This window comes from Camponotus floridanus, unplaced genomic scaffold, assembly GCF_003227725.1.
Source record: "Camponotus floridanus strain SB8 unplaced genomic scaffold, Cflo_v7.5 scaffold75, whole genome shotgun sequence".
Taxonomy (NCBI): domain Eukaryota; kingdom Metazoa; phylum Arthropoda; class Insecta; order Hymenoptera; family Formicidae; genus Camponotus; species Camponotus floridanus.
The window spans coordinates 427,848-455,172 of record NW_020229844.1 but is presented as its reverse complement, the minus strand read 5'-3'; the positions used below and the strand labels follow the sequence as shown (position 1 = coordinate 455,172).

The following is a 27,325-nucleotide window of genomic DNA, read 5'->3' as shown; positions in this document are numbered from 1 at the left end:
GAATAGAAACGGTAGTATATATATCGTATAAATACAAATTGGCGCGCAAATTGACGCGCCATTTAATAGAACCGAATAATAATACAAGAAGATATATGTTTGTTTCAGTGTTTTCAACTCTATATACATAAGATCACGTATAATACGAATAGATATTTTTTGTGTTATAAAGGCATTTTAACTATCTTTAATTGCCCTTTTTCTCGCAGCTATCAGTAAATGTAATTAGTAACTTGCATTATATTAAGAAATAGCTAATTGCTGCTGGAAATTGTATAATTCGAGAATCGTAATTTCTCGTAATTTTCAATGGTTAATTCCGTTGAAAACGATGTAAGAAAAAAGCGTAGTCACGAGTGGTTCTAATGAAGTTACGCACTGATAGCGATGCGATTTATATGGAGATATCGGATAAAATAATACCGTTTTGTTTGCAACATTTGTGTAGATCGATCAACGAAATTAGCTTTTAACGATATAAAATGCGCGCAGCATTTCGTGCGGTTAATTGTAGCATTATAACAAAAAATATAACAGGATCGAATACACACACACTTACTTCGGACGAGGACTTTGAAAGATCCGAGACGAAGCAGGGGAAGCGGACGGTCTTGTGAACAAGAGATCCGTCGTGACGCTTTATTTCTTTCCCCAAACTTAATTCTCGAGTCCTGGTTGTATCTTTCTTAAGAATATAGTAGGACGAAGTTACGATGTACCGATTTCGATGAGAAATTCGAAGCCTGAGAACACTCGAAAAAAAAACTCCACGACACTTCGCGTAAAAACGCGTTTAACACTGTCTTTCAAACTGAAGTTAGCCGTTAGATCGCAGTAATGAACTACGAACTAATAAAGTGGAATCTCTACATCGCGCGGCAGATTTAAAAATTATTTCCAAATCTATCGCCACACGCGAAAATGTGCGTGTATGTATATATATTCTCTGTCCTTTTATTTTAAATTTAAATATTAAAATATACATAATTTGGTAAACATTTTCGAATTTTATTTTAAATGTTAAATTTAATAAGTAGAATTTTACTTTAAATATTAAGTTAAAATAAATTAAACATTAAATAAATTAAATTAAATTAAATTAAAACAATATTTTGTGAATGTTGGGTCTAATTCTACATTTCTCTCAGGTTTCGATTCCTAAAATATTATTCTGTGCTTTTATATTCTTACATGCGCGCGTTTATGGCTACAAATTTCTAACATGTTGAAATTGACGTTTGATGAATCGTTAATATTAATTTCAATTTATAATCAGAGTTATAAATGCGTAAAATTAAGGAGGGAAGAGAGTGTGTCATATATAACATAACAGAATTAATAAAAATATGTATTTGGAATATCTAAACGTAATATGAGAGAGAACTGAGCTGAACTTTTTAGGAATTTGCAGTTGTCAAAATTTGTGCTGTGATATGTGTGACATGAATTTAGCGTCAAACGTTTATTGATCGAAACACTAATATTCATATTTTAATCCAATGTAAATTTGTTATATAAAATATTGAATTGTTCGCTTTTTATTGTTTAATATTATGAATTTTTCTTTTCTTATTGCATTTAAATATTCTCTATATAAGAAATTGCAAAACAACGATATTATAATATAGCTTTACAAGATATAACCACAATTTTTCGATACTATGAAAGACGATATTGAAATTATCATATAAAAAATTTATTTTCTATTAGTATGTTAATAAAATATTCCACAAAAGCAATTTTTTCATTCAAAAAGATTGTAATATAAGAATTTTATATTTTAATTATATTAAAAGAATGACTATGTATTCTGATTCTTTCATTTACTTAATATATTTATTAAAAATTGTAATTGTGTAGAGAAACTAATAACAGAAAATTGTATATAACAATGATTAATACCAATAAGAGCTTTTCTGAATACGGTCCTCTTTAATACCCATTTCATCCATGATATCCATTTCAAAAGTCTTTAATGATGGCTACAAATATAAAAGATATATTTATTTTATATCATTTATATTATGTATTATAGTATATCTTTGTAGATAATTCATATAGATGAAAAAGTAAAATTATATATATAATATTTTAAATTGTTGCAACATTTCTTAAATATATATTACATACCATAAAAGTTACTTTTTCTGCATCGGCTTTAATTGTATCTTTGGGTTGCTCTCTATATAACTTCTGAGATTTATAATCTACTGTTTCTTCACTCGCGACAGGCACAGGAATTATTCTACCAGTTCTCAGAGATATGCGAACCTTTTCGCCATCTTCTTTATATCGCCATTCTATTTGAGTTCCTTGCCTACAATGATTTAATTTATATTATGTTATAAAATATTATAATATACTTTGGCCATATTTTCATATATAAAATGAATTCTTTGAATAAATTGTACTTACATGTCTGAAGGGTCAACTAATTGCACCTGTGAAGTTACTAGTAATGGTTGTTCCTCCTGTATAAATGTACCAGGATAGTTTTTGTCTTTCATAATACATCTCAGTTTTGTATTAAGTCCTTCCACAATTATCCAATTCCTTTCTTGATAGATTTCTTTTACGAGCCCTTGTTTTCCTTTATCTTTCCCTTCTAAAATTTCTACCTATATAGAAAAGTATGAACACAATTATATATATAATGCCACAAGTTGCAATGATAAATATAATATTATTAATTATTTATTTTATTAAAGTATTAATGCTTTCCAAGTAAATTTACATACCCTATCACCTCTAAAGAAACTCCAATCTTTAATAGGCTCGACATGAATGAACTTGTGTTTCTTACCAGGCCTATTATCACGATGAAATTGATTAGTCCATGGACGAAATATGGAGAAACGAAAATTTTTCTTTTCAATCGTACGTGGCAAATAATTTGGCTTACGAGGTGTTCTCCAATAAACCTAATTATAGTTTTTATCAATAATATTAAAAAATTCATGAAGAATAAGATGAGGTGTAGAAAATGTAGTAGTGTTATGTAGAGAATGTTATGTAAAGAGAGTGTTATGTATTATAAGAATAACATGCATCTTTTTCTAAACAATTATTATAGATAATTATGTATACCTGTGCCATAGCCCGCTGTATATAACTGTCTGGTAAATTTGAATATTTCTTTGACCATTCTCCCACGTGTCTTAATAAAGTAGACGTTAATCTCATATTTGCTTCTTCTTTAAATTCCTCTCAAAATTTTTTTATTCAGAGTATAAGTATATACGTTTTTGCGTATTATCTTTACATAAGTGTCTGCAAAATGCCAATCTACTTGGTTATGTCAAAGCGGAGAGAAGACTGAGAGGTGTCATAGCCTGCTTTTAAGTCCCTGGAGCGATAAGGTGCAATTTCATTGTCGCTAAAAAGTAGCGTCAATGAAACCATTGATTGAACAAAGAAGCAACTACTTACTTCTTTGTTCAACCAATGGTTGACGCTACTTTTTAACGTCAATGAAATTGCACCTATACTCCCTCTATGGACATTGAAAACGTCGACATGAACTAAAAAGCCAATGTCCATGAATATATATATATACAGAGAGAAACCTGAGAGCGGCCACCTCGCTTTAACGTGGTATATTGTCCTAATGCGCTCCATGACAAAGTGGACGTCAACTACATCCATTAGAGTCGATAATAATACATGGTTCGTGTCTGAGCTATGGTTCATGTCCAAGCTATGGAGTGATCCCAAAAGTGATACTCCCTCTATGGACATTCAAAACATGGACATGAACTACAAAGACCATGAATGTTCTCAGAGGGTAATATAAAATTGCACAATTTCTGGTTTTGTTCCGTGCTATGTGCACGAAATGCCGGTAGCACCAGTGCTATATAACAATTAAATACTTATGTGTGTAAATTGATAACAAATAAATTATTCAATCGCGACAGATACTGTATTATTCAAAGATGAAATAAATATTTTTCAAAATAAATTGGTAAATAATACGGCTCTATGTATTTATCAACATGATAATTAAGTGAAGAGCATTAAGAGCCCACAAAACGCGGATGGCAATGCGTAAATTATTTCGAACATTAATTGTTCGCGAAATTTTTTTTTTTTTTTTTTTTTAAATGCGTTATTAGGAGAACATGATTTGTAAAGAGGTCATCAACGCATCTTCGACCTCCTCGCAAAATATATTCTCCTGATAATATAAAATAATAAGAAACGAATTTTCGAAAATTTTCACGCTTGCGTTATTAGGAGAACATGATTTGTAAAGAGGTCATCAACGCATCTTCGACCTCCTCGCAAAATATATTCTCCTGATAATATAAAATAATAAGAAACGAATTTTCGAAAATTTTCACGCTTGCGTTATTAGGAGAACATGATTTGCAAAGAGGTCATCAACGCATCATCGACCTCCTCGCAAAATATATTCTCCTGATAATATAAAATAATAAGAAACGAATTTTCGAAAATTTTCACGCTTGCGTTATTAGGAGAACATGATTTGTAAAGAGGTCATCAACGCATCTTCGACCTCCTCGCAAAATATATTCTCCTGATAATATAAAATAATAAGAAACGAATTTTCGAAAATTTTCACGCTTGCGTTATTAGGAGAACATGATTTGTAAAGAGGTCATCAACGCATCTTCGATTTCCTCGCAAAATATATTCTCCTGATAATATAAAATAATAAGAAACGAATTTTCGAAAATTTTCACGCTTGCGTTATTAGGAGAACATGATTTGCAAAGAGGTCATCAACGCATCATCGACCTCCTCGCAAAATATATTCTCCTGATAATATAAAATAATAAGAAACGAATTTTCGAAAATTTTCACGCTTGCGTTATTAGGAGAACATGATTTGTAAAGAGGTCATCAACGCATCATCGACCTCCTCGCAAAATATATTCTCCTGATAATATCAAATAATAAGAAACGAATTTTCGAAAATTTTCACGCTTGCGTTATTAGGAGAACATGATTTGTAAAGAGGTCATCAACGCATCATCGACCTCTTCGTACAATATATTCTCCTGATCATATAAATTATAAAAAACGAATTTTCGAAAATTTTCGCGCTTGCGTTATTAGGAGAACATGATTTGTAAAGAGGTCATCAACGCATCATCGACCTTCTCGCACAATATATTCTCCTGATAATATAAACAATAAGAAACGAATTTTCGAAAATTTTCACGCTTGCGTTATTAGGAGAACATGATTTGTAAAGAGGTCATCAACGCATCATAGACCTCTTCGCACAATATATTCTCCTGATCATATAAATTATAAGAAACGAATTTTCGAAAATTTTCGCGCTTGCGTTATTAGGAGAACATGATTTGTAAAGAGGTCATCAACGCATCATCGACCTCCTCGCACAATATATTCTCCTGATAATATAAATTATAAGAAACGAATTTTCGAAAATTTTCACGCTTGCGTTGTTAGGAGAACATGATTTGTAAAGAGGTCATCAACGCATCATCGACCTCCTCGCAAAATATATTCTCCTGATAATATAAATTATAAGAAACGAATTTTCGAAAATTTTCACGCTTGCGTTATTAGGAGAACATGATTTGTAAAGAGGTCATCAACGCATCATCGACCTCTTCGTACAATATATTCTCCTGATCATATAAATTATAAAAAACGAATTTTCGAAAATTTTCGCGCTTGCGTTATTAGGAGAACATGATTTGTAAAGAGGTCATCAACGCATCATCGACCTTCTCGCACAATATATTCTCCTGATAATATAAAACAATAAGAAACGAATTTTCGAAAATTTTCACGCTTGCGTTATTAGGAGAACATGATTTGTAAAGAGGTCATCAACGCATCATAGACCTCTTCGCACAATATATTCTCCTGATCATATAAATTATAAGAAACGAATTTTCGAAAATTTTCGCGCTTGCGTTATTAGGAGAACATGATTTGTAAAGAGGTCATCAACGCATCATCGACCTCCTCGCACAATATATTCTCCTGATAATATAAATTATAAGAAACGAATTTTCGAAAATTTTCACGCTTGCGTTGTTAGGAGAACATGATTTGTAAAGAGGTCATCAACGCATCATCGACCTCCTCGCAAAATATATTCTCCTGATAATACAAAATAATGAGAAACGAATTTTCGAAAATTTTCACGCTTGCGTTATTAGGAGAACATGATTTGTAAAGAGGTCATCAACGCATCATCGACCTCCTCGCAAAATATATTCTCCTGATAATATAAAATAATAAGAAACGAATTTTCGAAAATTTTCACGCTTGCGTTATTAGGAGAACATGATTTGTAAAGAGATCATCAACGCATCATCGACCTCCTCGCAAAATATATTCTCCTGATAATATAAATTATAAGAAACGAATTTTCGAAAATTTTCACGCTTGCGTTATTAGAAGAACATGATTTGTAAAGAGGTCATCAACGCATCATCGACCTTCTCGCACAATATATTCTCCTGATAATATAAAATAATAAGAAACGAATTTTCGAAAATTTTCACGCTTGCGTTATTAGGAGAACATGATTTGTAAAGAGGTCATCAACGCATCATCGACCTCTTCGCACAATATATTCTCCTGATCATATAAATTATAAGAAACGAATTTTCGAAAATTTTGGCGCTTGCGTTATTAGGAGAACATGATTTGTAAAGAGATCATCAACGCATCATCGACCTCCTCGCATAATATATTCTCCTGATAATATAAATTATAAGAAACGAATTTTCGAAAATTTTCACGCTTGCGTTATTAGGAGAACATGATTTGTAAAGAGGTCATCAACGCATCATCGACCTCCGCGCAAAATATATTCTCCTGATAATATAAATAATAAGAAACGAATTTTCGAAAATTTTCACGCTTGCGTTATTAGGAAAACATGATTTGTAAAGAGGTCATCAACGCATCATCGACCTCCTCGCAAAATATATTCTCCTGATAATATAAAATAATAAGAAACGAATTTTCGAAAATTTTCACGCTTGCGTTATTAGGAGAACATGATTTGTAAAGAGGTCATCAACGCATCATCGACCTCTTCGCACAATATATTCTCCTGATAATATAAATTATAAGAAACGAATTTTCGAAAATTTTCACGCTTGCGTTATTAGGAGAACATGATTTGTAAAGAGGTCATCAACGCATCATCGACCTCCTCGCAAAATATATTCTCCTGATAATATAAAATAATAAGAAACGAATATATTGTGCGAGGAGGTCGATGATGCGATGATGACCTCTTTACAAATCATGTTCTCCTAATAACGCAAACGTGAAAATTTTCGAAAATTCGTTTCTTATAATTTATATTATCAGGAGAATATATTTTGCGAGGAGGTCGATGATGCGTTGATGACCTCTTTACAAATCATGTTCTCCTAATAACGCAAGCGTGAAAATTTTCGAAAATTCGTTTCTTATTATCTTATATTATCAGGAGAATATATTTTGCGAGGAGGTCGATGATGCGTTGATGACCTCTTTACAAATCATGTTCTCCTAATAACGCAAGCGTGAAAATATTCGAAAATTCGTTTCTTATAATTTATATTATCAGGAGAATATATTTTGCGAGGAGGTCGATGATGCGTTGATGACCTCTTTACAAATCATGTTCTCCTAATAACGCAAACGTGAAAATTTTCGAAAATTCGTTTCTTATAATTTATATTATCAGGAGAATATATTGTGCGAGGAGGTCGATGATGCGTTGATGACCTCTTTACAAATCATGTTCTCCTAATAACGCAAGGGCGAAAATTTTAGAAAATTCGTTTCTTATTATTTTATATTATCAGGAGAATATATTTTGCGAGGAGGTCGATGATGCGTTGATGACCTCTTTACAAATCATGTTCTCCTAATAACGCAAGCGTGAAAATTTTCGAAAATTCGTTTCTTATTATCTTATATTATCAGGAGAATATATTTTGCGAGGAGGTCGATGATGCGTTGATGACCTCTTTACAAATCATGTTCTCCTAATAACGCAAACGCGAAAATTTTCGAAAATTCGTTTCTTATTATTTATATTATCAGGAGAATATATTTTGCGCGGAGGTCGATGATGCGTTGATGACCTCTTTACAAATCATGTTCTCCTAATAACGCAAGCGTGAAAATTTTCGAAAATTTGTTTCTTATAATTTATATTATCAGGAGAATATATTTTGCGAGGAGGTCGATGATGCGTTGATGATCTCTTTACAAATCATGTTCTCCTAATAACGCAAGCGCGAAAATTTTCGAAAATTCGTTTCTTAAAATTTATATGATCAGGAGAATATATTGTGCGAAGAGGTCGATGATGCGTTGATGACCTCTTTACAAATCATGTTCTCCTAATAACGCAAGCGTGAAAATTTTCGAAAATTCGTTTCTTATTATTTTATATTATCAGGAGAATATATTGTGCGAGAAGGTCGATGATGCGTTGATGACCTCTTTACAAATCATGTTCTCCTAATAACGCAAGCGCGAAAATTTTCGAAAATTCGTTTCTTATAATTTATATTATCAGGAGAATATATTGTGCGAAGAGGTCGATGATGCGTTGATGACCTCTTTACAAATCATGTCCTCCTAATAACGCAAGCGTGAAAATTTTCGAAAATTCGTTTCTTATTATTTGATATTATCAGGAGAATATATTTTGCGAGGAGGTCGATGATGCGTTGATGACCTCTTTACAAATCATGTTCTCCTAATAACGCAAGCGTGAAAATTTTCGAAAATTCGTTTCTTATTATTTTATATTATCAGGAGAATATATTTTGCGAGGAGGTCGAAGATGCGTTGATGACCTCTTTACAAATCATGTTCTCCTAATAACGCAAGCGTGAAAATTTTCGAAAATTCGTTTCTTATTATTTTATATTATCAGGAGAATATATTTTGCGAGGAGGTCGAAGATGCGTTGATGACCTCTTTACAAATCATGTTCTCCTTATAACGCAAGCGTGAAAATTTTCGAAAATTCGTTTCTTATTATTTTATATTATCAGGAGAATATATTTTGCGAGGAGGTCGAAGATGCGTTGATGACCTCTTTACAAATCATGTTCTCTTAATAACGCATTTAAAAAAAAAAAAAAAAAATTTCGCGAACAATTAATGTTCGAAATAATTTACGCATTGCCATCCGCGTTTTGTGGGCTCTTAATGCTCTTTACTTAATTATCATGTTGATAAATACATAGAGCCGTATTATTTACCAATTTATTTTGAAAAATATTTATTTCATCTTTGAATATTACAGTATCTGTCGCGATTGAATAATTTATTTGTTATCAATTTACACACATAAGTATTTAATTGTTATATAGCACTGGTGCTACCGGCATTTCGTGTACATAGCACAGAACAAAACCAGAAATTGTGCAATTATATATTACCCTCTGAGAACATTCATGGACTTTGTAGTTCATGTCCATGTTTTGAATGTCCATAGAGGGAGTATCACTTTTGGGATCACTCCATAGCTTGGACATGAACCATAGCTCAGACACGAACCATGTATTATTATCGACTCTAATGGATGTAGTTGACGTCCACTTTGTCTGGGAGCGCATTAGGACAATATACCCGTTAAAGCGAGGTGGCCGCTCTCAGGTTTCTCTCTGATATATATATTTAATGAATTAATCGAACGATTGCATTCCGATTCATCTTTTCGTTCGATATATATAAGTATTTAATCAATTAATCGAACGATTGCATTCGGCTTGCCATTTTGCTCGCCGCGTTACAGTGAATATCGCGCGAGAGAGGCAGGCAACATGCGCGGCGTCGTGCACTATTTCGACCGTCCGCGCGCAGACGAAAAACGGCCAATTTATATCTCGACTTCCGGACGCGATAGCGATTTCGTTCTTTTTGCATAAAATTCTACACCATTTCGCGACACTATCGTTTAAATTTCATCCCGATCGCTCGAGGAGCGGCTGACTTACAGTGAATATCCGAAATCTGCTTCTTGGACTCACACTTAAGTGTAATATTTATACAGGGTCGTCAATTTTCGACTTTAACAAAATAAAGAAGTAGATTGGCTCGAATTAAGAAGGAATGACCTGTATTGTTTTGGGATTGTCGCAATAATTAATGAAATATTAAATAAAGAAGATCGGCCAATCTGCTGAATTATAAATATTAATTTATATATATAAATTTTTAACGAATTAATCGAATGAATGCATTCCCATTCATCTTTTCGTTTGGTATATATAAATATTTAATTCACTATTCGACTGATTGCATTCCGACTCGCTTTTTTATTCGATATATATAAATATTACACTTAAGTGTGAGTCCACGAAGCAGATTTCGGATATTCACTGTAAGTCAGCCGCTCCTCGGGCGATCGGGATGAAATTTAAACGGTAGTACCGCGAAATGGTGTAGAATTTTATGCAAAAAGAACGAAATCGCTATCGCGTCCGGAAGTCGAGATATAAATTGGCCGTTTTTCGTCTGCGCGCGGACGGTCGAAATCGTGCACGACGCCGCGCATGTTGCCTGCCTCTCTCGCGCGATATTCACTGTAACGCGGCGAGTAAAATGGCGAGCCGAATGCAATCGTTCGATTAATTGATTAAATACTTATATATATCGAACGAAAAGATGAATCGGAATGCAATCGTTCGAGTAATTAATTAAATATTTATATATATCGAATAATAAAGCGAGTCGGAATGCAATCAGTCGAATATTGAATTAAATATTTATATATATCAAACGAAAAGATGAATTGGAATGCATTCGTTCGATTAATTCGTTAAATATTTATATATATAAATATTAATTTATGTATATAAATATTAATTTACGGCGACTCGTGCAATGACAAATATTTAGGCATATATTTATGAAGATTTCAGAAATTTGTTCTTTAATAATTATTAGAGATAAAATTTTAATTATTAATTATAATTAATCGAAATATTCGACAAACTTTCTGTAATATGTGTAATATGTGTAATATTAGCTTAATGCCAAAAGTCGCTAAAACGAACAATCTTGTAACGACTACTTTTTTTAGCTCATCTTCAATTGGCGGCAACTATAAAAGTCTTTAAGGATAATTGTTAAAGAATAAAATAATTTTACGAGAAATACTGTGCATAATGTATATAAACAACGTTTAATATCATTAATAGAGTGGTGCTTTGTATAGAATTTAAGTGACTCTGACGTTATCACGAGTAAGAGTGACATTAATACTATATTGAAAATAGGTTAGAAAAATATCTCGCGCTCCGGTTTTGATGTCCGATTTAGAGGAATTTTGCACGATCTTATGCAAGTTGCAATGTTAATCCCGGCAATTAGGAGAAATGTGCCGTGCAATCTACGACGATTTACTGCATGTGTTACTTATAGAAACAAAACGAGGACAAAGGTCCCACCAGGATATTGCAATGAATCTGATCTACTGTCTACATCGCTCCCAAATTTTGCTTCCTGTAGAATTTACAGCACCGAATCGGAGATCTCGTTACCTATGCTTGTAGACCAGGCTCCTGCACACGTACCATCTCTTTTAACACCATTGAAGCTTCTCTATTTATCAACCCTTAGGATCGCTCCATATATAGATAAAGAATTTGACATAGCTGAATTTCTTAAAGGAGCCAAATATGTATGATTTTCCTAACTAATCTAAATGAAAAGATTTGTGAAGAACTATTGTTTATATATTAATAAGTATATTATCGCATATTTTTAGGCAACAGCAATAATATCTAAAGCTTTAACAAATAAAAATTATGATTCTTTACAAGGCCTTGTAACAGAAGATATGATAGAGATTTTAAGGGCAAAGATTGAGACGCTTAGTCCTAATCAAAGACAATTAATTGCAGTAGATGAAACTGACATGTTGTTTTATATGTTATCTGATATTGATGCTACAGTTGGTAGGAACTATTTATTAAATTGATATTAGATTCTCTCAAAAATATAATTTCTCTCAAATATATATTTTCTTTCACACAGGTGAGGAGCATTCCATTAAAATCACAACAATTTGTCATTACATCCAAGGTCTTGCTGAGAAGAAAAATAAAATGATGATGAGTGGACTCATAGATTTCACTACATCAACAAAACACTTAGTATGTAATTATACATTCACACGTAAGTATATAAATAATATTGGGGGTCCGTGGATTGCAACTTTTGTAAATCATTACACTGTGTCATAGAAATATTTGCAAAATATATAGTTTGAAATAAAAATTTGTGTCTATCAATCTATTTAGCTAATTACAGTTGGTGTTGAAAAATTACAAGTACTAGTTACATCTTATATATTTTTTAATTAAACATCAAGTGTATAAACTTATGTATACTATACAATCTTTTCATATATGTATAAGAATTTATATAAATCATATTTTACACATTTATTAGTTATTATACACATATGTTAGTTATTATTGATGCTTTTCAGTATCAGTGGAATATAATTTTCAACATGCTCCCTTATTACATCAATGTGAGTTCCATTTTTTGAAATAGATATAATTAAACCCTGAAATATTTTACAATATCAATGCTCATATATTTATTTCATAAATGATAAAATTTATATATACACTGTACCTGACATTTTTGTGGATTATGTATCCAACATTCATTTTTGGAATTCTTATCTTGAAACAAATTATTCGGCGTTACATCTTCAGAGTTAAAAAAATTCACTTCTAGATCTTCCAAGTTGTGTACTGAAACTTTGATTACATTTAAATAAGGCTCCATAAATAACGAGATTGTACACTTGGCAGTGATATCAGTTCTCTTAAAGCATATTTCAAAAGATTTATTTGAAAAAGCTATTAACTTATTCAATTTATTTAGCATAGGTGATGAATTTCCTGCAACAATATCATATAATATAATATACAATAAATTAAAAATACTTATTTCTTAAGAGAGAGAGAAGACATAGAATTTTATCTAATTTTATAATTACCTTTGTATATTGCATCAGTAAGACGGAAGGGTTTAGTAATGGTTAATGCAAACATTGGAATTTGGTTACGCTCTGTTCCCTTTAACTGTTTATCTATTGCTATAAACACAAATTAACAAAATTATTATTAAGAGATATAGGGTATATATACATGTCTTAAATGTATAAATTTTCTATCTTACATTTTCCTACTTCTTCAAATACTTTTGTGATTGGAATATTTTTACTGATATATTTGCTTAAATGGATTGCATATAATCCATATTTGCTACTTGTTCTTTCATAACTAGGACGATGACTAGATGTGGAGTATGCTTGAACTAAATTTCGAAGATTTTTCCTACTCTTGTATTCTTCAATTTTTGGTACTTCATTATGAATATGAGGATTATATTCTCTAGAAAACAAGAATTTTTTATAACATATTTTTAAATACCTAATTGTACTTAATTATTAATTTGCTGATTTTTAAATTTTTAACTTACTTTGGTGGTACAGTTTGACACATGTCTAATATTGTTACTAAAAGAGCAGGATCATTTTGTAATAATATAGCCAATAGTTCACTCTCACAAATTGCATTTGTTCTCAAATAATGTGTTGGTGCATCAACAGCAAGCATGTAACTTTCCTGCATTTTGAAACCATGCCCAGCATAGTAAAACAATCCTATTGATATTAAATTTTAATAAGTACAATATATATATTTTTTACAACATATTTGTAACAACTTACCATAGACTCCTTCTGTTAAAACCTGACTAAATACTTTTATAGCATTCCTCATCTCTTCGCGTGATAAATTTATAAAACACATTACTTTAAAACCTATGTCTTTCAATAGATTACCAATTTTTGCAGCATCATTTTTAGGAGTCTCTAAACATTTGTGATTTTCATAATTACCATTTGCAATGATTAAAGCTATCTTTGCAATTGCTTTTTCACGAGGAAGATCCATCTATGAATATTATATATATTAACAATTTTAAAATATTTTTTAATTTCTTGTAATTTCATGTATATATAATTTTTTTAATAGCAAGTTTTGACACACAATAATAATAATAATTTAATATTTATATAAGATTCCTCTATAATATAAAGTAGTGAATAATTATAAAATCCTTACCATTATATAACTTTTTTCAGTAATCACTTCATTCACACCATTATTTATGTAACAGTAATACTTTCCCTCATATTTGGAACTAAATTGTTTTATCTAGAATAGTATTCTTTGTTATGAAAAACAGAACTCTCTAATATTAATATTATACGTGCTTACATGCAAAACATTTGATGTTTCTCCCTCTAGGCTTGTATTATCTCTGAACCATTGGTAACATGGTTTGGGATGACCATGCGCTATACATTTGATTATAAAATCCTCACCTTCTTTAACCTCTAAGAAAGGAGGTAGTTGTTGCTGTATAAATACAGGCATGCGAGATATATTTACAAAAACTGATTTTGTTAGCAGTACAGAATTTACTGTCTCTTCATCTTTAGTTATTTGTAAAATTTTACAATTATATTCTCCAGCTTGATCACAGCTGTAAATAATTAAACATAATAATTAATTTACTCTTACATACTTATGTTTGACAATACTTTTACCTATTTATAATAATATCCAGTTCATGACTCTGTTGCTCCTGTAGCTCGATATTATTATGACACCATTGATAACTCGGAGGTGGTATGCCAGTAGCTTTACAAGAAAGATAAAGATGTTGGCCAAAGGATATTTCTAAGGAATTACATTCCATATCATCAGATGGATGTTTGACAATTATTGCTGGTTCTAACAATGATACATTGAAAATTATATTGCAAGTAAAAAATTATAAATTTTGAGATAACTAAAGAAAATATATATTATAATTATTATTACCTGGATGATGTAAAACAGACAAAACGCTACCAAGTTCACTATCTCTAAGTAATGTGCATAATATACCAACTGTACACATTTTTATATTTAATTCAAACAACAGATTGTCCGCAGGTGTTTTCGTCGTACTTAAATTCTGCTCTAAGGATTGAAGCCATGCATTCCTACATATAAATGTATAAAAAACTATAAATAATACACATTTGATTTATCACAATCGTTTACCAAATATTTACTCATTACCATTGATAACCAAGATGTTCGGCTACACAACACGCCAACACTTGCCAATTCGAATTCTTATTTAATTCATCAACTAATTCGTTGTATATTGCTAATGGAATATGTTCCAGAGACATATTTTCGTCGATTTTTGCCATTCTTTCTTAATGTTACAATGTAGTCTATTTTTTATTTCCGCACAAATAAAAAAATTGAATTGTAATCTCATTGGCGTCGTACGACTTTCCTGGTTCTGTCAAATGATGCTACTTGTTGCACAATATGCATTATTCATTATATGCATATTATTCATTATATGCATTAAGGATATACATATTATTCATTATAAGCATTAAGAGGAAAGGGGGATATACATATTATTCATTATAGAATATACATTAAGAATATACATATTATTCATTATATGCATTAAGGAAAGGAGGAAAACTAGAATTGGACATATTGTATATTATATATTTTGTATTGTTATTTATTTTGTATTGTTATTTATTTTGATTTCTTTTTTGAAGAATTTAGGTGAAAACATAGAAATATTTCATGAAAGTTTTCAAAACACGATACATATTTGAAGATATATATGTTTCTTAGGCTGATGGCAGAGAACTAGATGTCTGGCAGAGAACTAGATGATTGTCACAATGGCCTTGTACGACATACGTTTTTCTCTGTCTTACTTTACGTCCACGACTGCGACAGACATCTAGTTTTCTGCCATCAGCCTTACATACACACACAGTCACACACATACGTAAGGCTGCGTTCCTTTTGGACGCTTACACGCTTAAAGCGCTTATAAGCATTGCTTACGCTGTTCCCTTTGAAGTTATAAGCGCTTATAAAAACATTTATGACGTCACTGTGACGTCATAACTCGTGCTCACCGTGAAACCAACAAAATTTATACCATGGGTCTGTTCGTTTTAGCACTAGTGCAATTAGTAGAGTGAAAGAAAGTATGTTTGTCTCTTTCTAACTTATTGCACTAGTGTAGCAGTGCAGCTAAAACGAACAGATTATATTACCAATTAGTAACGGAAGAAGCCAAACGTTTAGAAACTGGTAAGTTTATCATTAATATTATTCGAAATTTATATTATGTATTAATATAGGGTGCTTTCCAGCTATGGTAACACAGTGATACACTGTGTGACACAGTGTTACACAGTGTCGACTTGTAGCTGGAACGCTTTTTAGCTATTTTATTTTGCCACTAGAGTGCAGGGCAGTCACTTTTAATAGTTGTCACTAGGTCTAAATTTTCAGAACGTTCCCACACAACATTATGTCGTCTTAAAGACGTCTAGATGTCTTTAAGTCGTCTTTTAGATGTCTTTTGGACGCAATATCACGCAATACCATTCTTAAAAAAATTAATGATACCAAATATGAAATGTTATGTTGGCACTCACTGGGGTGCTACAAAACGACGACACAGGCGAACACAGCATTTTTGCTGTGTACGATTGTGTCGACTTGTGTCGTAGTTGGAAACAGAGAGAAGCCTGAGAGGGGTCATGCTGCCCTTTTTCAGGGAACGCTTTTTCCCCGCCATAAAGTGGCGCTAACTGGATCCATTTTACGGCCGGCGGTACTACGTGGCCGGATCCACTTTTCGCTGCCACGGTAAAACGACCGATTGGTTCATGTCCGTGCTAGATCCATAATTGTGGATCTCAAAAGTACGAAACATATCATACATTTTTTAATTTTTATTACATATTATTAACAGCGCGTGATCTTTTTTCACTTTAGCATATATTATAAAGTAATATATATGTATATGCGTGTATAATATATATAAAATTAAAATGCTTATTTCACATAAAATTTAATGTTTTAATAATTTCAATAAAAGTATTTTAATAAAATATATATGTGTATGTTACTCCAATAATAAATATTACCAAAATGAAAAAAAGATCATACACAATAATGTTTCGTACTTTATTTTGAGATTCACAATAATTAATGAATCTAGCACGAACATACGGTCGTTTTATACACTTATATATATGTATATGTATATGTACATGTATATGTATATATATATATATATATATATATATATATATATATACATATAGTGTACGCGGGAGTATGTGAAGCGAGAAGGTAATAAGAGGGAGCGAAATGGCAATAAGAGTGAGCGAGATAGGAATTGAACAAGCAACGAAGACTCGAAAACCGAGTCTTTCTTGCAGTCTGGCATACTATTTCTCTCTCGCTCGCTTCTGTTATTGTTTCACTCGCTCTTACGTACTCATATACTGTCATATTCATCTCGTTATCAAGCCTGCCGCTGGCAAGCGACCGATGACAAATTGTGAGAAATAAATAAATTAATAATTTTAAGATATATTTTGTAAGGGTATGCGAGTAATTGTAATGGAACAATGAAAATTTTGCGACAATGACGACAAATTTTAAAACAACATCAAACGCGGTATCAATCGTATAAATGTAGTTAAATATATATAATCAAAATTTTTATTGTCAGACCAATTAAAAATTATTCGATTTATGTCGTGTTTGGTATCATTTTAATCGCAAGAATCTCAATAATTCATTAAAATTACTTTCATACCGATAAAATGAAAAAATAGGGGTTTCAGTTTTTATTTAATGAGATGTTTACATTCGCGAGGAAGCCGAGTCCGCTTATCTTTACGACCTGTCAAGTGCGAGAGCGACAGCGAAACCGCGAGTCGAGAGCGAGCGAGATGACCTATCATCAAAGAATTCCGAAGTCTCTTACAATCGGCTTCTTCACTTCCTCTATCCATTTGCAATTTATGAGATTATAAACTAAAAACTGAAACTCCTATTTTTTATTTTATCGATATGAAAGTAATTTTAATGAATTATTGAGATTTTTGCGATTAAAATGATATCAAATACGGTATCAATCGGATAAATGTAGTTAAATATATATAATCAAAATTTTTATTATCAGAACAATTAAAAATTATCCGATTTACGTCGTGTTTGATATCATTTTAATCGCAAAAGTCTCAATAATTCATTAAAATTACTTTCATATCAATAAAATAAAAAAATAGGAGTTTCAGTTTTTAGTTTATAATCTCGTAAATTGCGAATGGATAGAGGAAGTGAAGAAGCCGATTGTAAGAGACTTCGGAATTCTTTGATGATAGGTCATCTCGCTCGCTCTCGACTCGCGGTTTCGCTGTCGCTCTCGCACTTGACACGTCGTAAAGATAAGCGGACTCGGCTTCCTCGCGAATGTAAACATCTCATTAAATAAAAACTGAAACCCCTATTTTTTCATTTTATCGGTATGAAAGTAATTTTAATGAATTATTGAGATTCTTGCGATTAAAATGATACCAAACACGACATAAATCGAATAATTTTTAATTGGTCTGACAATAAAAATTTTGATTATATATATTTAACTACATTTATCCGATTGATACCGCGTTTGATGTTGTTTTAAAATTTGTCGTCATTGTCGCAAAATTTTCATTGTTCCATTACAATTACTCGCATACCCTTACAAAATATATCTTAAAATTATTAATTTATTTATTTCTCACAATTTGTCATCGGTCGCTTGCCAGCGGCAGGCTTGATAACGAGATGAATATGACAGTATATGAGTACGTAAGAGCGAGTGAAACAATAACAGAAGCGAGCGAGAGAGAAATAGTATGCCAGACTGCAAGAAAGACTCGGTTTTCGAGTCTTCGTTGCTTGTTCAATTCCTATCTCGCTCACTCTTATTGCCATTTCGCTCCCTCTTATTACCTTCTCGCTTCACATACTCCCGCGTACACTATATGTATATATATATATATATATATATATATATATATATACATATACATGTACATATACATATACATATATATAAGTGTATAAAACGACCGTATGTTCGTGCTAGATTCATTAATTATTGTGAATCTCAAAATAAAGTACGAAACATTATTGTGTATGATCTTTTTTTCATTTTGGTAATATTTATTATTGGAGTAACATACACATATATATTTTATTAAAATACTTTTATTGAAATTATTAAAACATTAAATTTTATGTGAAATAAGCATTTTAATTTTATATATATTATACACGCATATACATATATATTACTTTATAATATATGCTAAAGTGAAAAAAGATCACGCGCTGTTAATAATATGTAATAAAAATTAAAAAATGTATGATATGTTTCGTACTTTTGAGATCCACAATTATGGATCTAGCACGGACATGAACCAATCGGTCGTTTTACCGTGGCAGCGAAAAGTGGATCCGGCCACGTAGTACCGCCGGCCGTAAAATGGATCCAGTTAGCGCCACTTTATGGCGGGGAAAAAGCGTTCCCTGAAAAAGGGCAGCATGACCCCTCTCAGGCTTCTCTCTGTTGGAAAGCACCTGTGTCGACACTGTAGCAACACGGTGTCGCCTGTGTTGCTTGCTGGAAAGCACCCATAATAAAGTGGAATGAAGTTATGTAGACTTTTCTTTTTCTATTTTTCTGTTAGTTATTATTATTAAAAAATTGTAGATAATTGATAGTTTCTTTACGAAGTCTCACACGGACGCATCAGCTTCTCTCTAATTTGAATTTAGTTAAATAACGTTTCTTTTTATATTACCTATATTACGTGAGTGCGTTGTTTTATTTGTTTGCCAGTGATGCTTGCCTTCTGATTATTATTACATCGTGTACACTTGATAAGAACCACAACCATATGGTCGAAACGTCGTATTAATAAACTCAATTTTTTGGCTAGTTTGGTCGACTACAATTTTTTCAATGATCTTTTTATTATTATTAAGTTAATCGATAATATGATTAAGTAAAAAAAATTTAATTATTTTAATAATAATAACTTTTTTCAGCATATGGATAACTTACTCCATTCAAAACCGTATATGTCACCTCTAACGACTGTGTCATACCGACGCAGGAAAAAGAACTGAAGCAGAAAACAGTAGTCTATCTAGTGTTGAGAGTTCAGAAAATGAAAAGCCTATATACAGTAAGTTAGCAGCTTTATGTAAGAAATAACTTTATTTAATAAAAGATTTAAAGTTACTTTAATTAATATAACTATACTTAAAGATTACTTATAACTATACCAAAGACTTAAAGTTACAGAGTTACAAAGTTTAAAGACTTATAAACAAGTTTATTTTATTATTTAGTTTATTATTTGTTTTGTTAGTTTAACAATTTGTTTCGCGAGGCAAGGAGAATATAGAGAAATATTATTTTTTCGCGAAATAAATCGTTGTCGTGCAGTGTACTTGTAATAATACGTGCGATAAGAGTACAAGAAATAATAATAGAACATAACGTAATATTCTATTATTACTTTTTTTGCATAAATGTGATATTAGCATACTAGTAATAATGTGATACAATAAATAAATGTAACATGCATACAAAAAGTAATCATAGAATACTACGTTTCTATTTTAGACACTATATTATAATACTATATTATAAAAAAAAAAAAAAACACTAAAAATACCTTATAAAAAAACTAATACATTATGAACATGTGATAATTATTTAAAAGAAAAATTTTTGTATTATTGTAGTGTTTTTATGCATTTCGTATAAGTAAATTATCACAAATTGCATCACGTTTTGTGTTACTTGTATTTCCTCTCTCTCTTTGTAGGTTTCTTATTAATATGTCATCGTTTTCTATTAAGTCTGTTTCTATAGGAAAATCGTCATGATGCAATAAACAGATATTATGCAAAAACACAACATGCAATAATAAATTCAGGAATCAAGTCCACACGTTCCATATCGAGTACTGTTAGTAAGCTTCTAAATCTTCCTTTTAGTAAACCAAAAGCACGTTCAATAACAATTCGAGCAGATGAATGACAAAAGTTGTAGTTCTTTTGTTTGTTTGTTAGATGCCCATTATCCCGATATGGTGTCATTAAGTGTTCGTGAAGAGAGTAAGCTGAATCGCCTACTAAATGGCTGTTGTTGGGAAATTTTTCTACATCTTCTAAATAATTATAAACTTCAGATAAACGAAATACACGTTGATCATGGACAGAACCAACGTGTCCAGCAAGACAGTGGATAAACCGTCGTTCATGGTCACAAATGGTCTATAAATAATTTAAAAAATTATTATATAATGATAACTCACGAGCCTGATAACTATATTACAATTTAAATTACTTGTAATTGTATACTATGATGCCCTTTTCTATTAATATAAGATTCGGGATAGGTATGTGGCGCTCTTATATTAATGTGCGTGCCATCAATTGATCCAATTATCCCAGGAAAAGCACTAGCTACAGTGAAGCCTCTGATAATTTCTTCTGCTTTATTGCCTTCTGGCCATTTAATATATACAGAAGATAATTTGGCAATTGCTCTTGATACTCTCCTCACAGCTCTTAATGCACTAGCTCTTCCGACATTAAATTTCTCATAAATAGATCTATAAATAAATAAACTATCAAATAAGTATAATTAAAAAAAGCAGTATAATTAGAAATGAAAGAAAAATTTGATATCTCATACCGATATGAATCTGGTGTAGCCATTTTCCATATAGCAATAAGAAATTGTTTTTCTGGTGATAATGTTTTGCGTCCACTCTTATATCTTAATAATGAAGGTTTTATAATATTTAAAATATAATTAAATGTTGTCCGCTTTATTCTAACATAATTAAAAATTTAAACAAAATTAGCTTTAGGAAACAATTGTTTTATATAAATATATTTAATAAATATATTTATTATACCCAGATAGCAAAATGCTAGCAGTATGCCAGCAGTATAACAGCAGATTCAATCATGAATTTGCAGCAGATATCGCTCAGCTGTGTCCTCCTTAAGTTTCTTTTTTCCCAACACGATGTGTCAATATGATGTGATGGCAGAAATGCAGCAGAAATGAAGCACAGTGTGTCGTCATGATATAACAGCAGAAATCGAGCAGGATCTACGCGTGCAATTTGATGTTAGATTGTCAGCAGAAACCGAGCAGAATCTGCGCATTAACAGCAGAAACTTCAACAAGATTTGCGCTTACTTTTATTAATGTTATATAAATGCAACAAAATGAATTATTACAGATGCTAAATAACAATATTATCAGCAAGTTAATTAGAATTTTTTTAGAAAATGACATATATGTAATATGTTATATCATAGTTATATCTCATATAGTGAAAAACTAATTCAATTTTTCTTTTATTCATATTCGCGATTTTATATATATTTCTGACAAAAATTCAATTACGAGAAAGAACAGCTCACGTAGCGGTAAGTGAAGGAACTATCGAATCATGCAAACCCTGTTCCGTTTCTGCCATCAATCTGCTATCAGAGATTGTGCGCAGATCCTGCTCGATTTCTGCCGACAATCTGTTGTCAAATTGCGTCGCACAGATCCTGTATTTTAAAAATTAAATGTCATCGTATGACGGCAGAGCATGCTCCATTGTTGCTGTGTTTCTGCTGTCATAGCGTGCTTGCACAAGTTTGATATTTCTGATGAGATTTTGCTATTACACTGTGACAACAGATTATGCGTACTCTCAGTATGCATTCTGCCGACACATTATTCCAGCATTGAATTGTTCTATTTATGCTGGTAAAACTCTGCTTTATTTCTGCTGCATTTCTATCATTACATCGTAACGCACGTTATGCTCAACTTTTGCTGTGTTTCTGACAACATTAACTGAAACGGCATATTTTGCTAGAATATTGATAGCATTCTGCTGACATAGTATGCAGCACATAAATTGCAAAACGTGCTCTATCCGATTTTGCTATCTGGGTACATACATATACTATAATTTATTAAATAAAAAAAAATATTACTCTTACTTGAAATATGTTAAACTGCATAAAAAATTATATAATAAATAAAAATAGTAAGTAACAAACAAATAAAATAATAATTTATAATAATAATATAATAATAATAATAAAATATTATAATTACCTGAAATGTGATTTAAACTGTATATCAGTATATGATGGTAAAATATTTTCTACTTAACCCTTTAATCGTAATATAGGATTTTTAATGCGATGTTTATTAAGAATTATAAAAATATTTTCTAATAATTCTGTATTGCTTGGAGAATCTTCATCTTCAAACAATATTTCAAAAAATATTGTAATTAATGAGCATAAAATGACAATTTCTTTTTCGTCAATTTTTAAACATTCGTACTACTCACACTGCTCACGCATCCAAAAAGAACGACTTTTTGTTTGCAATTTTAAGCGCTTAAGCAACAAATGGAACGGTTGAAAATAGCGCTTATAAGCGTGAGCGTTCAAATGGAACGTACCCATAATATATACCCTACGTATGTATTGTTTTAAGAGATGCGTAAAAAGAGACTACCGTATATATGTATATATATATATATATATATATATATATATATATATATATATATATATGGAAGTCACGTGCATCGGTAAATAGAATAAAATGACAAGAATTTCGAAACTTGCGTAGAAGCATATGCGCAGAAAAAATCAACAAATCACGCATCTAGTATCGCATCTTTATCAAACACTCGATTGGCCAATTTCACGCTAAAGATAACTAAATTCTCACTATACCCGCAATCACGGTGCAAAGAAATTTACTAGGGCTTTTCCCTTTGCGGATGCGGCCGCATCGTTGGATACAATCGCGACCAATCGGCTCGCAAAGTCGCCCGCGCCTGCGCGATGCGCGTGGCGCGCTGCGCCGCATGATCTTGCGTATCAGTGTTAACCAGTGCCATCGAGAAGACGCACGCAGCGGTTTACGCGTGTCGCGAATTATCGTCCGTGCGAGATTCCGCGAGTGGAATCGTCGCGGTAGGACGACCGAGTGAGAATAAAAAAAAAAGGGAAACTGTGTAAGAGAGAACGAAGCGCCGACGAGGGTAGCGATCGGGTGCTGTTGCTTAGTGGGTAGCGTGGTAGTGGTGGTGGTGGTTGGTCGGTCGGTCGGTGGTGGTGGTGGTGTGGTGGCGGCGGTGGTGGCGGTGGTGGTGGGTGCTCCGGGTTCCGCGAGTGTCCGCGAAAAACTAGTGCCGCGAGCCATCATGGCGAACCCACGGAAATTCAGTGAAAAGATCGCGCTGCTGAACCAGAAGGAGGCGCAGGACTCGGCGGCGTTCGAGGCGATCATGAAGGAGGTTTCGGACGTCACGAGCAGAGTAAGGAAACACCAGTAGGTCTTTTGGCGCGCGCGAAAGGGTCGATGCCGTGACCCGTCCGTGCACCTCCCTCGGCTCAGATGTTAGAACGTAAACAACGAGTGTGTCTTCCCCCCTCCTGTCCCCCTTTCCGCCCCCCTTGCAGCCCCCTCCTCCCCTATCTACGCCGTACGCCGTGTATCCGTGTTCCATCTCTTTTCTCGTTTACTACGCGTTGTCGCTCTTTTCTCTTTCCGCGCGTATACATGCGAGCGTGTGCGTGTGTGAGCCGGGTCGAGCGAGCGAGTCGAGTCGCGCGCGTGTCTCCATCGCGTATGTGTGCGTGTGCGTGTGCGTGTGCGTGCGTGCTATATATGCGCCGCAAGTGCATCGCGCGCGCGGCCGCGTATCGGCATGCGTGTGCATCGCGAGCGATGCATATACGCGCTCGGATATATACGTATATGTATGCGTGTACGTCGCGCGAATTTTGTCGCGCGACGCACGCGACGAATTCGACGTCGCGCACCTGCGACGGGTAGGTCGCGGAGTGCGCGATTAAACGCGACGAATCAATTATCGTCCGATATCCCGCGCGCTAATCAATGTGCCGCTTGAAATTCATACGTTTTAACATGCGCGAACAATCGATCGTTCGTGCTACATTCTACTCGGCGAATGAGAGAGAGAGAGAGAAAGAGAGAGAAAGAATTGTGTCCGAATTTATTTTTTTCATTGTTTTCTTTCGATCGCTTTGCATTTTTTTTTCTATTTTTCTGCCATTCCCCGGGAGCCCTTCTCCCGGGTTCGAAAAAAAAAAAAAAAAAAAACAGAAACTACACATGTTTTTCGAAACAATATGACGTTCGATTAAAGTGCGTTCGATACGTTTCGATGCGCGTGTAAACATTCCGCTCTCTTTCTCTTGCTAGCGCCGGCGGCCCTCCAAGTATTTTCAATGAGAGCGTCGGCGAGGTTGGGTCGATGCATTTAGCGTCCTCGAGTGCGCCTCCGAGCGCGCGGTTAAAATGGGGCACCGGGGAGCGTTCTCCAATCGCGCCAAAAAGATAAAAACATGGCGCATCGGGATTATTTGATACGAGATCTCCGAGTGTTCTTGTGCACAAATCTGCCCGAATGAACGAGAGACCAAATTGGATTTTGCACGTAAAAATTTTCCAATATTTGGACACGCCGTGAATGTCGAAATTCAATTAGAATTTAGAACGGAAACGTGTAAATTTAACTCTAGATTTTCGATCGTTACACGTTTCCATCGAAACTGTTATATTTTTTTACTTAAACCAGCATCTGTCGTGTCTCATCTGTCAGTTTATGTACTGGGTGTGCGATGCAAAAAATTTCGTCAGATTTCGCAATCTCTGTTTACAAGCCAAGTTTCGCGCGTTTCCGAATTGCTCGCTCGGAGAGCGCCGACTAGAGTACTTTTGGAATTGGCGATCGGAGAATGGATTTCGCTACGTAGATAAGAACCTGTTTATCGAAGCGTAGGAATCTATCCGATCTACGCCGCGAAAACGTAAAACTGCGCGAGGATCTCGAGGTATCGGGAGAAGTCTAAGCAAAGTTGAAACTCGCAACGCACGAATCGCGACGTTAATAACATCCGACGAAAACTTTGGCCGGAACTTTTCGCGAAACAAGATTACTTTTCCGAAAATTGACGCGATATGTCAGGCAACGAATCCTCGATCTTTCCGGCTCCGCGAAATCACATTCGTAGAAAGAGAGGGATCGATTGACTCGCGAAGGGAGATCCGTAAATATTAAGGGGATCGTTTACGAGACGGCTGTCAATGGTTGTCAATGACGGACCTGCACAGGTGGCCTCGGCGAGCAGCTCGGTGGGTGCTAGTCCCACGGGATCCGGCGTTCCGGAGACCCCTCTGTCCGTCAAGAGTGCCGGCGCCAGCCCACCGCAGTCGAGCGGCAAACATCTGCACATTAACCTGGGCAATCAGTTCAGGGCGGGCGGCTCGCTGCCGAACGTTAACAACAATGTCAATTGCGGCAACGACGCGAAAGAGCACTCCTCGCCGCACACCGGCGCGATCCATTCGATCGACCTCAAGGTCTGTACCGCTTGATCCTCCAAGCTGCGCCTTGTTGTTGTTGTTGTTGTTCGGCTTTATTGTCCCCCGAACGTTCCGTTCTGTTACCCCGCCTTCTCGCGTTTCCCGCGCCTCACGGAGAAAAATTCGTCCGATCCGCTCTTCAGTCTCATATCCGTCTTACAGATTTATTTCCATTTTAGATCATTGAAGAGATGCGCGATCAAGACTTTTTTGTGCCGATTGAATCTTTTATATGGTACTTGGAGTGACATAAATGCCAAATTAAATTGCGAAAGTTTGTAAATTGCAAAAATTTTTCAATTGACGTATGTAAAAAGACTACAAAGTCAAGTTTTAATGTCAGTTTATTCCGACTCATTTCAATCAATGATTTTTGATTAGCTCTAGAAAAATTTTCTCGAATAATAAAATTGATCTCTGTTATTCTGCGAAAACTCGGTATAGTATATATATTATTTCAAAGTAATAACTTTGTGTTGCGGGACGAAACAATTTCCTGCCGCATCATTTTGACGCTTTTCCAAAGCGAAAGCTTCCCTTACGCGAAAGACTTTTTTCTCTGTATTTTCAAGGATCGTCCTGCATCGCAGGCATTTTTCTTGCTTTATCTCGCGCCCAGTTCCAGTGTGATTGCAAAATCTATTTCGTATTTTGCGAGTAGGAACTCTGGATCGCGAGACTGATGCCGATCGTGGCAATTTTCTTTTCGTAGCAATCTCTTTAATTTTCTTTTTTCTCCAATGTCTCTGCAATGTCTTTGCACAGTAATGCAATTGCATGGCACGTATATACATAATAGCACGAATTAAAGATAATTTCGATCACATTAGATATCACATAGCTGTAGTCGGTTATTTTAAGCAATAATTAAATTAAGACCCGCACTGATCAGAATAGCGAACGAAATGTAATAAAAGTTGATGAATGG

The 27,325-nt window shown here is 33.6% G+C and overlaps 5 protein-coding genes across 15 annotated transcripts in view; 2 read left to right on the top strand and 3 right to left on the bottom strand.

Annotated features, from left to right (window-relative positions):
* Window positions 1-1,804: 1,804 nt before the first annotated feature.
* On the bottom strand, window positions 1,805-3,378 carry LOC105255372 (probable 39S ribosomal protein L24, mitochondrial). Its single transcript, XM_011264622.3, has 5 exons — window positions 3,088-3,378; window positions 2,739-2,921; window positions 2,416-2,618; window positions 2,131-2,317; window positions 1,805-1,982 (listed from the first exon to the last, which is right to left on the bottom strand). The coding sequence occupies exons 1-5, from the start codon at window positions 3,181-3,183 to the stop codon at window positions 1,896-1,898; spliced, it is 756 nt and encodes a 251-aa protein (XP_011262924.1). The 5' UTR covers window positions 3,184-3,378; the 3' UTR covers window positions 1,805-1,895.
* A 7,657-nt stretch (window positions 3,379-11,035) lies between these two features.
* LOC105248588 lies at window positions 11,036-12,300 on the top strand. The gene is made up of 3 exons (XM_011253461.3): window positions 11,036-11,656; window positions 11,744-11,933; window positions 12,013-12,300. The coding sequence occupies exons 1-3, from the start codon at window positions 11,315-11,317 to the stop codon at window positions 12,219-12,221; spliced, it is 741 nt and encodes a 246-aa protein (XP_011251763.1). The 5' UTR covers window positions 11,036-11,314; the 3' UTR covers window positions 12,222-12,300.
* A 59-nt stretch (window positions 12,301-12,359) lies between these two features.
* LOC105248587 (mucosa-associated lymphoid tissue lymphoma translocation protein 1) lies at window positions 12,360-15,558 on the bottom strand. Of its 2 annotated transcripts, none has more exons than XM_020026670.2 (11): window positions 15,132-15,558; window positions 14,889-15,052; window positions 14,612-14,744; window positions 14,280-14,547; window positions 14,124-14,216; window positions 13,727-13,952; window positions 13,477-13,660; window positions 13,174-13,388; window positions 12,992-13,090; window positions 12,622-12,893; window positions 12,360-12,550 (listed from the first exon to the last, which is right to left on the bottom strand). In XM_020026670.2, exons 1-11 carry the CDS (start codon window positions 15,266-15,268, stop codon window positions 12,446-12,448), a joined length of 1,896 nt encoding a protein of 631 aa, XP_019882229.1. In that variant the 5' UTR covers window positions 15,269-15,558; the 3' UTR covers window positions 12,360-12,445. The 2 variants fall into 2 exon arrangements, with proteins under 2 accessions (XP_019882229.1, XP_011251760.1); XM_011253458.3 differs by having other exon boundaries at window positions 14,612-14,798; window positions 15,132-15,555.
* Window positions 15,559-20,779: 5,221 nt separating this feature from the next.
* On the bottom strand, window positions 20,780-23,393 carry LOC105248590 (putative nuclease HARBI1). Of its 2 annotated transcripts, none has more exons than XM_025414048.1 (4): window positions 23,101-23,393; window positions 21,664-21,747; window positions 21,313-21,580; window positions 20,780-21,239 (listed from the first exon to the last, which is right to left on the bottom strand). In XM_025414048.1, exons 2-4 carry the CDS (start codon window positions 21,684-21,686, stop codon window positions 20,865-20,867), a joined length of 666 nt encoding a protein of 221 aa, XP_025269833.1. In that variant the 5' UTR covers window positions 21,687-21,747; window positions 23,101-23,393; the 3' UTR covers window positions 20,780-20,864. The 2 variants fall into 2 exon arrangements, with proteins under 2 accessions (XP_025269833.1, XP_025269832.1); XM_025414047.1 differs by lacking the exon at window positions 23,101-23,393 and adding an exon at window positions 21,890-21,987 and having other exon boundaries at window positions 21,664-21,804.
* A 478-nt stretch (window positions 23,394-23,871) lies between these two features.
* LOC105248586 (CREB-regulated transcription coactivator 1) overlaps window positions 23,872-27,325 on the top strand; it is a 29,733-nt gene continuing 26,279 nt past the window's right edge. For 7 of the 9 annotated variants that reach the window (XM_011253450.3, XM_011253454.3, XM_025414037.1 and 4 more), the window contains exons 1-2: window positions 23,872-24,322; window positions 26,146-26,394. In XM_011253450.3, the coding sequence (XP_011251752.2) occupies window positions 24,209-24,322; window positions 26,146-26,394 (363 nt within the window). In that variant the 5' untranslated portion in view covers window positions 23,872-24,208. Of the gene's footprint in view, window positions 24,337-26,145; window positions 26,395-27,325 lie in introns of all 9 variants that reach the window. The other 2 variants (XM_011253455.3, XM_025414038.1) reach the window with 2 other exon arrangements.

Bases quoted from the DNA above. Each gene is read 5' to 3' on its own strand.
- LOC105248588 (XM_011253461.3), top strand. From the start codon at position 11,315: ATGCAAGTTGCAATGTTAATCCCGGCAATTAGGAGAAATGTGCCGTGC. The intron at 11,657-11,743 runs GTATGATTTTCC...GCATATTTTTAG, and splicing joins TTCTTAAAGGAGCCAAATAT to GCAACAGCAATAATATCTAA. The intron at 11,934-12,012 runs GTAGGAACTATT...TCTTTCACACAG, and splicing joins TGATATTGATGCTACAGTTG to GTGAGGAGCATTCCATTAAA.
- LOC105248587 (XM_011253458.3), bottom strand. From the start codon at position 15,268: ATGGCAAAAATCGACGAAAATATGTCTCTGGAACATATTCCATTAGCA. The intron at 15,053-15,131 runs GTAATGAGTAAA...ATTTATATGTAG, and splicing joins GAACATCTTGGTTATCAATG to GAATGCATGGCTTCAATCCT. The intron at 12,551-12,621 runs GTACAGTGTATA...AAAATATTTCAG, and splicing joins ATAATCCACAAAAATGTCAG to GGTTTAATTATATCTATTTC.
- LOC105255372 (XM_011264622.3), bottom strand. From the start codon at position 3,183: ATGAGATTAACGTCTACTTTATTAAGACACGTGGGAGAATGGTCAAAG. The intron at 2,619-2,738 runs GTATGTAAATTT...TTTTCTATATAG, and splicing joins GTTTCTTTAGAGGTGATAGG to GTAGAAATTTTAGAAGGGAA. The intron at 2,318-2,415 runs GTAAGTACAATT...AAATCATTGTAG, and splicing joins TTAGTTGACCCTTCAGACAT to GCAAGGAACTCAAATAGAAT.
- LOC105248590 (XM_025414048.1), bottom strand. From the start codon at position 21,686: ATGGCTACACCAGATTCATATCG. The intron at 21,581-21,663 runs GTATGAGATATC...ATTTATTTATAG, and splicing joins GCTACACCAGATTCATATCG to ATCTATTTATGAGAAATTTA. The intron at 21,240-21,312 runs GTAATTTAAATT...AATTATTTATAG, and splicing joins ATCATAGTATACAATTACAA to ACCATTTGTGACCATGAACG.